General features: G+C 40.0%; 3 protein-coding genes across 8 annotated transcripts in view; 1 reads left to right on the forward strand and 2 right to left on the reverse strand.

The window, feature by feature from the left end:
• Positions 1–61: 61 nt before the first annotated feature.
• Positions 62–6,112, reverse strand: naxd (NAD(P)HX dehydratase). 4 transcript variants are annotated; one of them, XM_047814516.1, is made up of 11 exons: positions 4,799–5,721; positions 4,282–4,701; positions 3,839–3,983; positions 3,698–3,743; positions 3,506–3,594; positions 3,307–3,415; positions 3,172–3,222; positions 2,975–3,079; positions 2,388–2,508; positions 2,178–2,298; positions 62–2,082 (listed from the first exon to the last, which is right to left on the reverse strand). In XM_047814516.1, the coding sequence occupies exons 1-11, from the start codon at positions 5,310–5,312 to the stop codon at positions 1,932–1,934; spliced, it is 1,872 nt and encodes a 623-aa protein (XP_047670472.1). In that variant the 5' UTR covers positions 5,313–5,721; the 3' UTR covers positions 62–1,931. The 4 variants fall into 4 exon arrangements, with proteins under 4 accessions (XP_047670472.1, XP_047670474.1, XP_047670473.1 ...); XM_047814518.1 differs by lacking the exons at positions 4,282–4,701; positions 4,799–5,721 and adding an exon at positions 5,953–6,112; XM_047814517.1 differs by lacking the exons at positions 4,282–4,701; positions 4,799–5,721 and adding an exon at positions 5,822–5,957.
• Positions 6,113–6,419: 307 nt separating this feature from the next.
• rab20 (RAB20, member RAS oncogene family) lies at positions 6,420–9,827 on the forward strand. The gene is made up of 2 exons (XM_027164480.2): positions 6,420–6,864; positions 8,806–9,827. Exons 1-2 carry the CDS (start codon positions 6,672–6,674, stop codon positions 9,339–9,341), a joined length of 729 nt encoding a protein of 242 aa, XP_027020281.1. The 5' UTR covers positions 6,420–6,671; the 3' UTR covers positions 9,342–9,827.
• Positions 9,828–11,379: 1,552 nt separating this feature from the next.
• Positions 11,380–16,274, reverse strand: part of col4a2 (collagen, type IV, alpha 2) — a 59,698-nt gene continuing 54,803 nt past the window's right edge. For 2 of the 3 annotated variants that reach the window (XM_047814514.1, XM_027164727.2), the window contains 9 exons: positions 15,391–15,516; positions 15,180–15,296; positions 14,859–15,020; positions 14,558–14,656; positions 14,282–14,428; positions 14,070–14,186; positions 13,565–13,756; positions 13,140–13,426; positions 11,380–12,890 (listed from right to left, as the gene is read on the reverse strand). In XM_047814514.1, the coding sequence (XP_047670470.1) occupies positions 12,636–12,890; positions 13,140–13,426; positions 13,565–13,756; positions 14,070–14,186; positions 14,282–14,428; positions 14,558–14,656; positions 14,859–15,020; positions 15,180–15,296; positions 15,391–15,516 (1,502 nt within the window). In that variant the 3' untranslated portion in view covers positions 11,380–12,635. The remainder of the gene's footprint in view (positions 12,891–13,139; positions 13,427–13,564; positions 13,757–14,069; positions 14,187–14,281; positions 14,429–14,557; positions 14,657–14,858; positions 15,021–15,179; positions 15,297–15,390; positions 15,517–16,274) is intronic. The other variant, XM_047814515.1, reaches the window with a different exon arrangement.

Raw genomic sequence — 16,274 nt, forward strand, 5'->3', positions numbered from 1 at the left:
CACACATATGGAACATTTGAACACGTGTAAACATGGTGGATACTCAAGATAAAAACACACATTGAGTTCATAGACTTTATTAGAAACAAAAATAAACAAAGTTTATACACTACTCGTGAGGTGAGATATTGGGGATGTTATTGAACCTGAAGTCTGAACGGCGTGTGCCATTGAGGAAGTCACGGAATGTGATTTTTCTGTACTTATGTAGGTGTTTTTGTGTGTGTAATAAATAAAAAAGCCAAATGGTTCAAAAGAAGTGCATCTTATAAATGTCTAACACAAACTGCATGTACATTCTTGGAATGAAGCAACATATTCCCACTGCTATTGTTTTGATGTTCAGTCATTTGAAACTTCAATCTATTAACAAAATATATCAGGATCTACACAGACACTGTGTGAGGGCAATGGGAGGAATTAAAGGTCTTGTTAAATTTCTGTACAGAGAACAACATTTGCTTCAGGATTTACTTTTAAACACTTTACGTACAAATGGTTTATAAGCCGGGGGTTTTGGGACGACGACCTACAGCAAAACAAAGGACAAAATAATCATACAAAATAATAACAAAATATTTGATATATGTTTAATCAGGTCAGTGATGTATTTCTATCACAACAAGGGCTGTAGCACAAAATGTGCTAGTACTAAAACTTTAGGATTCTCTCTCCACCCACCTACACACAACCACCCATACTCACCTACACTCACCTATGCGCACGTGCGCACACACACACCTATTAAAATATCATCATAGAGCACCATCTATTCTTGTGAAAGATACTGGGTATGTCACCTGTGTATTTGGTGTGCATGGGGTTTGTTATGAACTGATGGTTGCACTGATGGTTGCTTTATACAAAGCAACCATCTTCTTTGGTAGCTTATGTCAACATTTCTCTGTCAAGAAAGAAAGATCTGGAGGAATGAATGACTTGCCAGGGGATTAGAGACTTGCTATCTATAAAAAGCTCATTTGAATAGAGGAGCAGTTTTAAATACTAAATAAGGAATAAAAATGAAGACATATAATCAGTGCCCAATTATCTTCCAAAACCTGCCAGTGTTTTATTTCTTTTACCAAAGCAAACAAAATAAAATAAAATAAATATATATTTTTTAAAAATCCGCACACAGCTTATTTATATAAAAGGAGGACATGTCATACTTTATGCTCAGACATGTTTATTGTTGGGAAAATAAATCAGTTGCTCTTATTGCTTATAGGAGCTATAAGCAGTCAATCCCTCATCAGCGTTTCTTTTTCTCTCTTTGCTGGAATTAAGATGACGTTTTAGAGAAGACATTTTATAGACATCCTCTGATGCGAAGGCTTTCCTGTGTCTAATCACAAGTAAACAATTAGACACCTTAAAAAATAATTTAAAAACACATGTGTGGAACATCCAGCACACAAGATCCTGTGCAATTTACTATAGAAAAGCTATTGTATTAGAATAAGTGCATTCTTTTAAACGTGTGACAGGAATTACTGTAAGAGCTGCTGTTATAGAAAATCAATCAACACCTTCTGAACAATCAGATTATAGAATTCAACAGTTAACTGTGATACAATTATGTTTAATCTACGATAGATCGTGTCAATGACTTAAGTGCACCATCTGCTTTTAGTCTTGCCACAAAGTACATCAGGTCGACTAACTAGACACGTTTGGGGTAAATCTCACTGTCATCTGTTCACAAAAAAAAGTACAGTACATGTGTTGCCATGTAGCTCAGTTTCAGGAGCTGTTTTGAGCAGGAGAGTGATGGAAAAATGTAAAGCAGGAAGATGTGAACAGTGGTGGACACCAAAATTTTTTTTTAGACAAACTAACCCGTAGGAACTGTGCATTTGAACTGTTCTTCAGACGTGGGTGCACCGAGCTGGGAAGAAGCTGAAAGCATAGAATGCGTACAAAGAAGTTCAGGTTTCAAACAGCTTCTTGAAGGCAGCACAGATCTCCTGGATCATGTCAGAAGTGGTGGTGGAACGGCCGTACTTGAGAAAGGCTTGATTGTTACACTGCCTGGTCAGAGAGGCAGCACCGAAAGCAGCCACTAGTGTAGGATTAATACTAGGAGAAACAAACATGTGCGTAAAATCACTAACGTGTGTGTCGTGTGTGAGAGAGAAAGAGAGATCCAGATGATGATTAAATGGCAAACTTACCCTTCAGTTGCATTTAGCGATGAACTGAAAGCCCAATGAGAGAAGACTCCTAGAGAGCCAGACAGCAGATCTCCCTGTCCTCCACAGCGACGCCCACTTCCCTCCTGACTGCAGGTTATCACTGGAGGCCACGGCAGCAAAAAGAATCAACTGCATTTTTTAAAAACAGTTCACACTGAAGAAGAAATGTAAGGGTATTAAAGAACTGACCCTGGCTGCCGTCAGTGATTATGTCCTCTTCCCCTTTAAGAACCAAGGTCACATTGCCCAGTGCGATGCTCAACTGCTGGGCAGTAAACCTGAGGTCGGTGCTGTCCAGGGGCTGATGGTGCTGTAGCCAAATATGTTAAACCCAGTTCATGTTTTATAAACATTTTGTAATGTTATTTCATTGTTTAGTTCTATATGATAACATCGGTCTGTATTAATGTCTAAAATAATAAATAATGATCAGTCACTCCAGGATTTTATGTTTTTGTTTTTTTTAATCGTTGAATTGAGGACTCAGCTTTTAAATGCTTACCGGTGTAGACACACATGTAATGACTTCCTGTGATAGTTGTACTCATGTTCCACACATGTGAGGTGGTGAGGGCTTTAGCCGAGTGTCTTGGAACAAATGTGTAAAAAATCTACATGAATTTTGGAAGATTTCAAACTACCGTCAATGCCAAAGAGTTTGCTTGATTCTGTGCTCAATTCTGTGATCATGAAATCATGAAAGCCTGGAAAAACTGAAAGATCAGGGGCAAAGAAAAACATGCTGATTATCAAAATGCTTTGAACACATCCCTCACCATTGCCTCATAGAGACGACTGAACTCCATGAAATTGGGCGTTAGGATTCCTCTTTGATAACCCCGAATGACTGATGGATCTTTGGAAACTAACCAAAGTCCATCCTGTAGGAAAACACATCAAAAAATGACACTTCTATCTGTCATTCTTGTTTCGTACGTTTCTAATTTAACAGGCAGAAAATCCTTCTACTTACTGCATCGATGACTATTGGAATTCCTCTTGATTTGGACTTTTCAATAACCTCCTACAAAAAGTGTCATTAGATATTATGCATAGTAAACAGCTTTCGCATTTAAACAGGTAAATAAACCTGATTGTTTTCTCTTACCTTAGCGTTATTAAGAAGCTTGTCCTCTCTTCCCAAGCCTGGACCAACCACCAAACTATGGAGCCTTGGCAGCCATTTCTCTATTTCCTGCACAGCATTGGGACTGTCTCTGTAAGTTAACATGAAGGAGAAGAGCACTTTAATCGCTAGAGAACGTAGATATAATCACCAGAGTAGATGATTAGATTAATGGACTCACAAAATGGGATGAACAATGAGCTCAGGGCTATAAGATTTAATCACAGTGGCAGCATCTTTGGTGCAGAACACGTGGGAAAGATCCGCACCCTAACAGGGAAAAAACAACATATGATGGCAATGACACATACATACGGGCATAGATTAAAGTATTTTGTGAATATATTTCCTTAGGCATTATAGCACTACGTACTATTTTCAGTGCAGAAATGGCAGCAAAGTAAGGTGCTCCAGTGTACCTATTGAAACAGAAGAGAATTACTGATGGGTTAAAGAAAAAGAATCCGATGCACATTTAATACTTGTCGCTCATTAAAATGCAGAAGTTACTTACTCTTGACATCCTCCAATGACTCCTATGCGGCCATCTTGACCCTTGTGCTTTTTAGACGTCAGCGGAGGAATGGTATTTTTAACCAGTGGCAGGATGTCCATGGTCCTGTGTGCGACCCCACCCAGGGAAAACGTTCGCTCTATAACTAAAGAAAAGACCACAATAATCCAAATGAATCCTTCTATCCATTTCCTTAGCATTATGCTAAAAAGAAAAATACTTTTCGTTTGATATCTGACTTGATTACTTGATGCAAATAATTCCTAACGTGAATGGATATGCGGATTTTGGAAGCGCAGTTCTCTCCAGCTCTGAATGCCACTCAAACCAGAAACAAACAAAAAAGCTAAAAATACATATTAAGTTGATTAAGCAATCCAATGTGGCTAACTAAGACCAGACAGCATTAGGTCAGTAGTGAATGACATCAGTCCTGCGCAGACCTGGAGCAGCTGGCGGACTTGGGGTGGCGTAATCAACATGGCGGGTTTGATGGCTGTGGCTGCCACGAAATGGACGTGCATGAGTTACAGACGGGCCGCTATTGGAGTTCTGAGTGGACCGAGGGGCAGACGACGGTGTGGCCGTGGGTGTGGTGAGACCAGCAAACATCTGTCCCAGCATCTGCAACATGTGCATCTCTCGTGTGTGTTCCGTCTCCCTGCGAATATCCTCGGCTTGGAGCCGCTGCTCCTCGAGTCTATAGAAGTTCTCCTCTGACTCTAAACTCTGTTCCAGGAACTTCTCCATAAGTTTCTCCAGCGACAGGTTCGCGAAACGCTTTTTGTGCCGCCTGCTTCCTGCAGAGGACGGCACGGCGGTGGTCTGTTCTTCGACTTGCCTTGACGGAATATCCGGTACATCTGTAACAACGTAGAATCGAAAAGGTGAACGAACAAGCCATTGTTGCCATACGTTCTATGGTATTTCAAGCTGGAAAGTGAAGAGATGAGGACTTACTACTGCAGCTGCTCACGGTCACTGGGATGGGGTAAGGTGGGTACTCTATCTTTACAGGATATTCCATGTTTGAACATTCTCCTGCACCGTCCACGTCGGATTCGTGCGGGTGGTCCAAACTCTCTCCATCTTCTTCAGTGCCGTCTAGGGTCTCGTCACCTTCAGCACCAACGCCGTCTAAATCATGAGCATCCAACCCTGCTGACGACCTGGTGCTCAGGATTCTCTCCATGTCTTTATAAAACCTGAAGATCTTCGCATAGTGGCCGTTTTTCTTCGAGGCCTTTTTCGCCTGGAAGTATTGTCTTTTCAGGCTCTTAACTCGCACCCGGCACTGATCCGGGGTCCGATCGTATCCCATGTCCCCCAAACGACCAGCTACATCGCGGTAAACGTGACTGTTTCGGAAGTTTCCGTCCAGCGCCGTTTGCACATCGTGTTCACCCCAAATAGTCAGTAGTGCTCTGGTCTCCGCGTCTGACCAGTGATATCCTCGGGTGGGATTCACTAACATAGTCGGACTGGTGACGGGAATAACCCGGGTTTGTTTACTGTAATAACCCGGGTTTGTTTACTGTGAACTAGCTAAGCGTTCAGCTCGCCAGCTAGCTAGCCGCCGTTACACAAAATCTAGCTATTTATCTAGCTAACCTTTTTTTTCTTACTTTTCTTCGTGTATGCCATTATTCCTAGTGGAATTACGTTATTAGTAAACCGCATTCAGTGAAAACGAGCCATCAAAAGGCGCTAATTACAATCAGGTTACCGTTATGTTACAGAGAGGATTATATGAAAACTTAATCCGAGCTCCTCCTCTCTGTAGCCACAACAAGACAACGTCAGAGATTTTGTGTACATGTAGTGCACACATTGCGCACGACAAAATAAGAGTCTGAATAGGAGAAAGAAATATATAAATATATTAAGTATATTATTAAATATATTAAGTATATATATATATATATATATTTTAAGTTTACTTCGTCATGTATGATGGCCTTAGTTTTCTGCAGTTTTTTTTACCTTTCTCATGCAGAAGAGTTACTGCACAACAGAAAGCTACACTTATGACACGTAGGAGCAACTTTACTTCCATGCATTCGGATCTCACAGCTTTTAAAAACAACACCGCCAGTGATGAACTCTGGTCTTACCAACGGACCAACTGTGTAGCGACGCAGCAAAACTGGTGAATACACGTTTAAGCTGCATGGAGCTCTCACTTCGGCGTGTGTTCCCGTGTTTAAGCTCCTGGATTTTGCTCCTGCGCTGTATTGCTTCACGTCAGTCTAACATCCAATCAAAATGTAGGGAAAAAGTCCCAGGCTGGATTCTGATTGGACACACAGAAGTGATCCATTTAACCCCTAACTTATTTTATCTGTAGCGCAGTTTGCAGTTTCAGCTGTAATAAAACGGAGAAAAGAAAAAAAAAGCCTTATATGCTATACTAATTAAGTTTTTATATACTATTTCAATCGACCATTTACACACATTATCAAGCCCCGCCCCATCTGTGCAGCCCCGCTCTATTTGAGTAGCCCCGCCCCATTTGTGTAACCATGTCCCATGTGTGCAGCCCCGCCCCATTTGTGAAGCCCCGCCCCATCGGGGGTATTTCCTGCGTTTTAAGCATTAATCACTTGAACTTCAACTTCCTAAACATGATCGCTAGAAGTTTTCACTATTCTTGTGTCCGCCTTGTGTCTTGTGTTTATGACCGTAAACTTATGTATTCATGTATTAGGGAGTAAAATCTCAACCATGTCACATGAGAAACAAACTCCAGTGAGTTTGAATTTTTTGTTTGTTTTGTGCTGTCATTAGTGTTTAAACACTTAAACATGGTGTGGTGTTAGAGGAGTTACTGAACATGGCCGAACCCACGAAGAAGCTGAAAAAACCTGACGTGAAAATCGTGTTGCTGGGTGACATGAATGTGGGGAAAACGTCTCTGCTCCATAGATACACCGAGAGGAGGTTTAAGGACACAGTGAGCACAGTCGGAGGGGCTTTCTTTCTCAAGCAGTGGGGACCCTATAATATCTCCATATGGGACACAGCAGGTAGGAGATCAGGCTTCATTCACTCGTATCTACAAACGTCGTTCTTTCCCCACTTAACAGTGTGGCTGACATTGTGCTAAACAAATAAACATCAATTCAAACATTTAACACAGCTAATATTCAGCTAAGTACTAAAATATATAGTGGGGTTTCTCAAAAAATGCCAGTGATTGACTCAGAACTGTGTGTGTGTTTGTATTTTTGTGTGTGTGTGAGGTTTTTTGTATTTGTTTTTGTATTTGTTTGTGTGTGTGTGTGTGTGTGTGTGTGTGTGTGTGTGTGTGTGTGTGTGTGTGTGTGTGTGAACAGGTATCCCTCCCAGTGCCACTATCTTGTTCGTTCGTAAAGTTGATTCAGTGATCAGTTCATAAGCAAATTTAAAACAGCGTCAAGCAAATCCTGTGCACCAAGTATTTATTTGACAAAATAATAATAATAATAATAATAATAATAATAATAATGTTGGAAAAAACAGCAACCATAATAGTTTTATTCATATAACATACATGCATAAACTAATCCCAAGTCATAAATAATACGTAAGGATGGAAGTAAAGCTTTCGGTTTTTTCACAGTAATTTAGTGTGCCAGGTTACTGATGTCTTTTGCACCATACAACATGTTTGTGTCCTGAGGGGATTCAAGACTGTCAAACTTCTGTAAACCAACCTCTTAAACCTTGTGAATTAGTAAGTAAAAGTGTTTGTGTCTCAGCCACAGGTTAAAGCGTGTTCTTTCATCAGAAAGAACACATACTGTGTGAGTGCATACTGTGTCCTGTATTTTGGCAATTATTGAGCACCTCTTGTTTTTCTGCCGTACTGTACCAGCGAAAGATAAGTCATATGATCCAGGTTATAAAGAATCATCACTTAAACAGTCTATACAGTGTAGAAACAGCACACAGCTAAACCAAAGCGTTTGAGTCAACATGGGCTTCGCATGAGACATCATGAGGTCTCTTAGTTTCCTATTATAGAGCAGGCATAGCAGACTGTTCCAGTAAGAAGGTGAACAATTTGTCACAGGATCTTATTGTAATTACTCCCCCCCCACACACATTCTTAGGCTTTATAGTTTTATCTATTGTTTTCAGGGTTATAATTTAAATGTTGATTTAAGCTCATTTATATCTTAACTCATTAATGACCATATGCCCGCAAACTTAGATCACTTCCTCTAGATTAAGTTTCCTTGCTGTTGACATCTGACTCAAAGTTCCACAAATTAGGTTCATCAAGCCAAATCATGTGCTGCGTGTGATACGCCATACACACTGAGGGCTTGTTATCTTACAGTAAACAGTAGTCACTCCTCATTTTACTTTTTTATATTCCAAGAATAGTGCCACTTTCACTGCTACTAATGATTAAACACATATTCACAGACTTAAAAACATGTTGCATTATTTCTTAATTTTTTTAGTTCTATATAAAATATAAAAGATTTTGCATGAAAGATCATAAAAAGATGTTTTATTTAAAATATAGCAATGCCTTTTTTTGACACAAAGTGTAATTAGACAAAGACAAAAAAGCAGAAATTTGGAATCACCAGCTGGAACAATAGTTATTAATAGCAGATTTTACTACAGTTACATTTCTTAATTTATGGCATATGCCTTTCTTTGCATATTTGGATTCTATCGTGATTGAGAATGCTTTCATGTTCAGTATGCTTACAGTAATCTGTACATCACATATTTGCTAAATATGATCGAGAATGAAGAACAAAACCCAGTATCACGTCCTCGGGCAAGCACAGCTGCATGCTCAATGGAAGCTGTTGTTGTGACTTGAGGGGCTGAAGAACACAGCAAATTTCCGTAACCGGCAGTCTCCGCCACTGTTTTAAACATTATATCATATTTATTCATTCATCATGTAATTAATCTACCTGTACTGTGTGCTGACACTATACCCTCATTTAATTGCGTTCTAGGTCGGGAACAGTTCCACGGTCTGGGTTCTATGTACTGTCGTGGTGCAGCTGCAGTCATCCTCACCTATGACATGACCAGCTGGCAAAGTTACGAAGAGCTAGAAGACCGATTCCTATCCTTAACTGATACTGCCAACACTGACTGCATCTTTGCCATAGTAGGCAACAAAGCTGACCTGACTGACTCTCGTGCCCAGGATTTAAAATCAGACAGAGAGGAGGAGAACAAGCCTATACGCGTTTCTCTTTCTTCCTCCTCTCTGCAGCGCAAACAGGTGAACAAAGAAGATGCCATGGCTCTGTATGCACGTGTGCTACGTTACAAAGGGCTGGACGAGAAGGCCTGTCTGCCTGCAGAAAGCATGTGCTTTGAAACCAGTGCTAAAACTGGCTACAATGTGGATATGCTGTTTGAAAATATGTTTGACTTGGTGGTGCCCTCAATCCTGAAGAAGCGGAATGAGGGCAAGAGCTCCACTATTGACCTGGCCGCACCCAGCACAGGCAAGAGGAATAAATCTGGCTGCTGTACCTAAGAAGAGCGTCAAGATCGGGAATGCGGATTTACTCCCTAATACAATGAGGGCACAGAAACTTGTTTAAACTCTGGTAACCCTTTCTGTTAGAAAGGAAGACCACATTTCAAGATATCAAATCATTTGTAAATGATCAGTGTTGAGAATTGTTATTTAACAAAAACAACTACTACTCAAGATCAAATCGATATGAAGACAACAACTCTTAAACAGTATTTTAAATTTGTGCTGCTGTGGTGACTTTTAATTTTTTTAAGTTGCGCTGTGATTCTTGTGCTTCCGTTTATCACTATTTTTTCAATGAAGCCATCTCATGACAAATGTGGAAAAATATCAAGTATGAATTGTATTCAATTGAAAAATAAACTGTACAAATGATCATATGTTAGCATGATAATCTAAATTTGACCATCTTTAGTGTTCTTTCCTCTAGTGATAAATTGGTGATTAAGACAAAAGATTGGACACTAAACTATTACAATCATACTGTATGTGCTTGTTGACCATCTGTTCCAGAGTTTATCATCCACCTTTGCTGATGCAATAGCCGACGCTCTTGTGGGAAGGCATTTTTCTATATTTTGCAATGTGGTTTTGGGGATTTTCTCATTCTGTTTCAAGAGCATTAATGAGATCAGGCACTGAGATCTAGGATGCCTACATTGCAGTCTCTGTTTTGAGTGCTCAGAGGGGTTGAGTTCAGGGCTCTGTACAAGACGCATAATTTTTTTTCCAAGTCTTTATGAACCTCACTTTGTGCATGGGGCATTATCAACAGGTTTAAGGGTCCCATCATTTTAGAGAAGGGACATTTTAAATCTACAGTATATCCATACAGTTGTGTGCTTCCAACTTTGTGGCACCAGATTAGAAAAGGGCCAAATATGGATGGGAATTGTCCACATACAGTATAGTACTTTTGCGATCCAAATAGTGTCTTTCACCTACAGTAATTGTACTACTGAGAGGATTTGGAGTCGATCCAAGGAAAACTGGGTAAGGCAGAAATACACACTTATCAGGATGCCAGTGCATCTCGGGACACATTCATTTACATTTATGCCATTTGGCAAATGCCTTTTATACAGAGCAGTTTACCTTTATCTCATTTATACAGCCGAGTAATTGAGGGTTAATGGCCTTTCTTAGGAACCCAGGGGTAGCAGCTTGGGCATGCTGAGATTCAAACTCACCATTTTCAGAATAGTAAGACAACATCTTAACCACTGAAATTCAGCACCTATTGCCAGTAGGTGTGTATTAACATTCACATATTCATTCAGACATATTGGCAATGCCAGCAGAGCTATTCTAGCCTATATGCCTATTTCACTTAGCCTTCGGAAACATAAACAGAAAAGGATATGAGAAGAACATGAGAATCTCCACACAGATAGTAACCTGAGTTTGGGATTGGACCAGGGACCATGGAACTGTAAAGTCGTGGCCTAATGGTTAGAGAGTCTGACACGTAATCCTAAGGTTGTGGGTTTGAGTCTCGGGCCGGCCACGACTGAGGTGCCCTTGAGCAAGGCACCGAACCCCTCGACTGCTCCCTGGGTGCCGCAGCATAAATGGCTGCCCACTGCTCCGGTTGTGTGTTCACGGTGTGTGTGTGTGTGCACTTTGGATGGGTCAAATGCAGAGAACGAATTCTGAGTATGGGTCACCATACTTAGCCGTATGTCATGTCACTGTAAATTTAAATGTAATGTAAATGTAACAGTAATAACTGCTGCACCACTCTGCCTCTTAATGATACTCTTAATAATATTCATTATGTTTTTCTTTTTACATTTTTTTTATGGGTAATAGGTTAGGAATAAAAGAAAAAAAAAATTCAGTTGATGTCAGTGTCAGGCAACTTTGGTGTTGAATATTTCTCTTTTCTTATCTTAAACAAATTCTTTACACATATAGCAGTAGCTATGATTATAAACCAAAATGCAACAAAACATTCTTAGTTATCTGTAATAGACAATAATCATAAACAATCATGTCCTGGAAAGTATGCGAAAACAAATCACCAAACACTTCAAACATGTAACAGAAGAATTTAATTTGCTCTTGTTCAGTAATGCTAACAGTCACAATCAATCAGAGCATGGTCCAGAAACATATTCCACACAACACTGTTAACTTGTAAATGTTCAATTCAACAACCTAATGTTTAATTTCTTTTAGCTGTCAGGTAAGGCTATAATCTAGACATATAAATCCGAGAAGGCACATAGTATGCATGGCTGAGCAAAGTACAAATGTGGTCATTCACCTGATGAATCCGGTCTATTAATCATTAAATGTCAGATTTTAAGAAGGAATTCTTATGGGAAACATACTGTTTATTTATGTCTTTGTTGTGCAAGAAATAGAATTAAATATTTGGACAATTATCATTATGTAAATCAGTGCAGTCTATGTAACAGAATAGAAAACAAATGAATTATAATCCTCATTCAGCAAGACATGATGTTCTGAACTCCACTATGCAAAACTGTAGCTTGTGGTCAGCAAAGACAGCTCTCTGTGCTTGTACTACTGTAATAAGCGACATGCTTATACTCAGCTGTTGAGAAAGCTTAGTATAATGACAATGACGACATACTGTATTTTAAGTGCAAATATTTCCCCACAAAACAAAAAGAAAAATTGCAGAACAGTGTTAGTAAAACAAAGTTCATTACCTGATGAAAAAAACATACGTCAAGCAACACTTTATTTGAGGTGTTACTCAGACCGTTCCAACACAAGACATATAGTTGATAGTGTAATGCATTTTGCTATTGTGTAAGTCACACTGAGACATTCTAATAGCTACAGGAAGTGTCATACATAAAGGAATACAAGGGAAGCAGTGCATTAATATGGGTGTCTTTGGTTCTGCTGTATGATGTTCTTGGTAATATCAGTTATACAAATCACGCTGATGAGTGAGGTAATAAGTTAGGAAAAGCACCATTTCAAATGTAACATGAGTAAAGATAAAAAATTGTTTTGATGCTTGTTTGACCTCTCTCCTCGACACATTTACATCTCTTCAGTCATTAGGCACACAAGGAGGGGTACATAGTAATAAAATCTGAGCATCATCCACGATGTTGTAAAAGTATGCAGTATATAATGTATGTGATTAGGAGCTGTTAACAAGCTTTATTTCAGCAGTCCTGTTTGGTTTATGGACTTAAAGGTTACTATGATATCTAAGTGACCTTTACAGCTTACCTTAGCATTCTGTAATGGACTGCACATAAAAATGTGAAAATGGCCAAACCCCCAAGTTAAAGTTTACACAAGTCACAGGTTCTTCATGCAGACTTGGCATCGACTGATACGTGAGAGTAGCTGTCCAGCCTTCAGAGTCTCTGACTCAGGGTAACTGTGGAAGCTCTGGTCAATGGACGTCAGCCAGAAACTATGCTTGTTAGAGAAGTAGTGACATGTACCCTTAGCTCCATTACACTCAATGAAAGGAGTGGTGCGGAAATCCTCAAGACACGAGCCTGGAGACACCAGGGATTGACCACCTCCTTCATCTCCAGCTGCCGTATGCTGTGTAGAAAAGACAAAGTTTAAGCTGTTTTTTTCCCCAAGCCAGAACTCCCAAGCTCATTTTTGCATTTCTGCATTTACATTAAACTTCTAAAATTATTGGACATGGTGCACATGATGATACAGGCCATTACAAATTATTAATAATACTAATGGCAAATTGTTATTTTATTTTACATGTATTTATATTGTGTATAACCAATTTGTGTGGAATTACAGTATAACATGTAACAATAAGAATAAACTCACCATGAGGAAAGAATAGCCAATCCATAAACTTCTCCAGCCTGCAGGGCATTGTGGGATAGTTATATCCTGACTGTGCACAGCTATAGCCACAGATGGAGCCTCACATACTGAACATCGGCTGATATAAGGCTTTATATCTGACTCTTCCACAGGCATCATGGGAATGGGAGCAGTTGTAGAAAGCCAATAGGACTTGTCATTACGACTAGCATAGTAGCATATGTCACCAGGGTTGCAATAGAGGAATGGCATGGTGTTGAAACGAGGGAGACAAGAGCCTGCCAGACCTGGATAAGACAGTAGAGAATGTTCTTAAAGAACCCGAATGTGGTTGGAAGTATATACCGAAAATGGATCCAAGACTGTTCACAAACAGAGTTTTAGTCTTAATCTTCTGATATATCGATTAAGTCTTATTTACGTACCAAGGTCCTGATTATGAGCTTTCTCCTGCCCTTCAAAATAAAGCAAGCTGTAGCCATCCCACAGCTTGGACATTCCCACAGGGCACATTGGAGAATGATCAGACTGACTGTGCTTTACTAGCAGGTAGCCAACACTGACACTGCGTCCAGGCATACCGGTGGGACCAGTAGTACCAGGACGGCCTCGGTTTCCTGAAATGTGAACAAATTTTTAATTTACATAAAGAAACTTATATTGATCACATTTAGTCAATTAGAAATTCTTTCCATTTGTTCATTACAGCCTTTTATATTACAGGTTCATGCATAACAATCCTATATACCATGTCCAGACATTGTGCTAAAATCACTGTTCTACAGCAGCAGTGCAGTGTACTTACTATAATCTTGCTTTTCAAGAAGCAAGATACTACTTAATTATACTAAAATCATCCAGGATGTATTGCTGACGTGCCACTTTAACCTGTTGACTCGTCAAATTATATCAGAATTCTGTGAGCTTTACCTTCTAGGCCCAGAAGTCCCCGGTGTCCCATTGGCCCGATATCCCCACGAACACCTGGAATTCCTGGTGTTCCAGGCAGCCCTGGCATTCCCTTTTGCCCCTGTGGTCCCACAGGACCTTGGACAAGAATGATATTATAGTAAATGCTTATTCCTTAAAGCTAAAATATAATAGATTGTTCAATATTTTAAATTGTTATTTAATTCATTTACCTGGATCCCCAGGGGGTCCTTGAGTGCCAACATTTCCTCTCGGTCCCTGTGGTCCCTGTGGACCATGAGGACCAGGGGGTCCTCTCTCCCCTTGTATCTTCACAGGAACTGGAGGGAGTCCTCTGGCACCAGGGGTGCCAGGTGGGCCTGAAGGAGGTGATGATACATAGTGTCTGAGTTATATTTAATATATACAAACCTCTGATAATTACAGGGAATTTGGCTAATATACATTTTCTAATTTAAAATTAAGAAATAAGGATAATATTTACATACCTGGTAGCCCGGTATCCCCTTTAGATCCAGTAAGTCCTCTATCACCTTGTACACCACGTGATCCTGGGACACCCATCCTTCCCATGGCACCCTTTATTCCTGAAACCCATTTTTTTTAAAGATCAGGCACAGAAAAAACCTAGTTCTAATCTAGTTCTCGAATGTCTTCAGGAGCAAACAATGGGTTGCATACAATACTAATAAGATAATACAATTTAAAGCACAATCTTAAGAAAAATAATCTTAAATTATGAGCAAAGGGTAACGAGGCACATTGAATTTCTAGTATTTGGGGCCATACCTTTTTCTCCTGACACACCAAGCTGTCCAGGAAATCCTTTGTCTCCTATGTCCCCTTGTGGACCTCTTGGTCCTGAGGTTCCGACCTCCCCTTCAGTACCGCGAACTCCTTTAATCCCAGATGGAGATGGAAAACCTGGAAAACCTGTGGCTCCGGGAAAACCTAAACAAAAAAAAAACACAAAGAGGTTTAGAAAGGCTGATCGCACCACAACAGACTATGCACCATCATAATGCTGATGATGTTGTGACCAATTTGTAAAATATGTGCTAATTGGTCACTTGGTCCTATTATTGTGAACCAATATATTAAGCACTTTACCTGGAAAGCCTTTCTGACCAGGAAGCCCTTTGTCTCCTGATCCACCTTTTCTGCCAGGAATTCCTTGTGCTCCTGGGGGCCCTTGATATCCTGGAGGGCCTGGTTCACCCTGATCACCTATGAAAAGGCATCATTTTATGCCTAGACATTTTAGCTTTCAAATTATTGAAGAAAATCAGAGATTGTATATATGTGCTATATGATGACCCACCTGGATCTCCTGTTAAACCTTTAAGGCCATAAGCTCCAGGGACCCCAGCCTCTGTGTTAGGAATACCTGGATCTCCTATTTCACCTTTTTCTCCATCCTCACCTGGTATCCCCCAATTGTCAAGACCTAAGAAGCATATACATTATGGCCATAAAATAAACTGGCTAACAAATTCTTATGATAAATGTTAGAATACATTATATAATAGACAGTTTTTTTTTAATTAAAAAAGAATTTTTTCCCCATTTTTTACTGAATTTAGTAAGTGTGTGCACTTCAATAACATGATTGCCACCAGTCTAGTTTGGTAAAGTGTTACTCATACAACAACAACTTTGGATGGGAGTGCTACTGTATGTCCCCAGGTATGTAAATATAAGCTAGTGTTTGCACTTGGTTAGTTTGCCTTTCTGTTTAACACAGAATGGGAGAAGACCAAGAGAGTCTTCAGTCTTCAAGTTCAAGTTCAAGTTTTTCTTTATTGTCAACTCTTTCACATGTACAGTATATACACAAAAAAGAATCGAAAATGTATTTCTCTCAGTCCCAAGGTGCAAAATATTAGCAATGAGATTTAAATAAAGTGCAAAGCATATGTAGATGCAGTGGAGAATAGGCAGACCAATGCTGCACAAAGTGACTGGTGCATGTTTCCTTATGTTAGTGGGAGGGGGAGTGGAAGGTCCTTGGGGATGTGGGATCTGAAGGGGAGTGTTGGCTTCATAGATCTGTGGAGCCTGTGGCAGAAAAGAGAAGTGGAGGCAAGTTTGAGAGTGAGTTCAGCTTCCTGATAGCCTGATGAATGAAGCTGTCCTTCAATCTGTTGGTCCTGGCCCGGAGACTCCGCAGTCTCCTCCCTGATGGCAGCAGACTGAAGAAGCTGT

The sequence above is a fragment of the Tachysurus fulvidraco genome, chromosome 6 (genome assembly GCF_022655615.1).
Source record: "Tachysurus fulvidraco isolate hzauxx_2018 chromosome 6, HZAU_PFXX_2.0, whole genome shotgun sequence".
Lineage (NCBI taxonomy): Eukaryota > Metazoa > Chordata > Actinopteri > Siluriformes > Bagridae > Tachysurus > Tachysurus fulvidraco.

Excerpts from the sequence above, each read along its gene's own strand:
- naxd (XM_047814516.1), bottom strand. The coding sequence starts at position 5,312 with ATGTTAGTGAATCCCACCCGAGGATATCACTGGTCAGACGCGGAGACC. Across the intron at positions 3,595-3,697 it reads CCATTTCTGCACTGAAAATA|GGTGCGGATCTTTCCCACGT; the intron begins GTACGTAGTGCT and ends TTTCCCTGTTAG. Across the intron at positions 2,509-2,974 it reads GTCGTCTCTATGAGGCAATG|CACCATCAGCCCCTGGACAG; the intron begins GTGAGGGATGTG and ends ATTTGGCTACAG.
- rab20 (XM_027164480.2), top strand. The coding sequence starts at position 6,672 with ATGGCCGAACCCACGAAGAAGCTGAAAAAACCTGACGTGAAAATCGTG. Across the intron at positions 6,865-8,805 it reads CTCCATATGGGACACAGCAG|GTCGGGAACAGTTCCACGGT; the intron begins GTAGGAGATCAG and ends ATTGCGTTCTAG.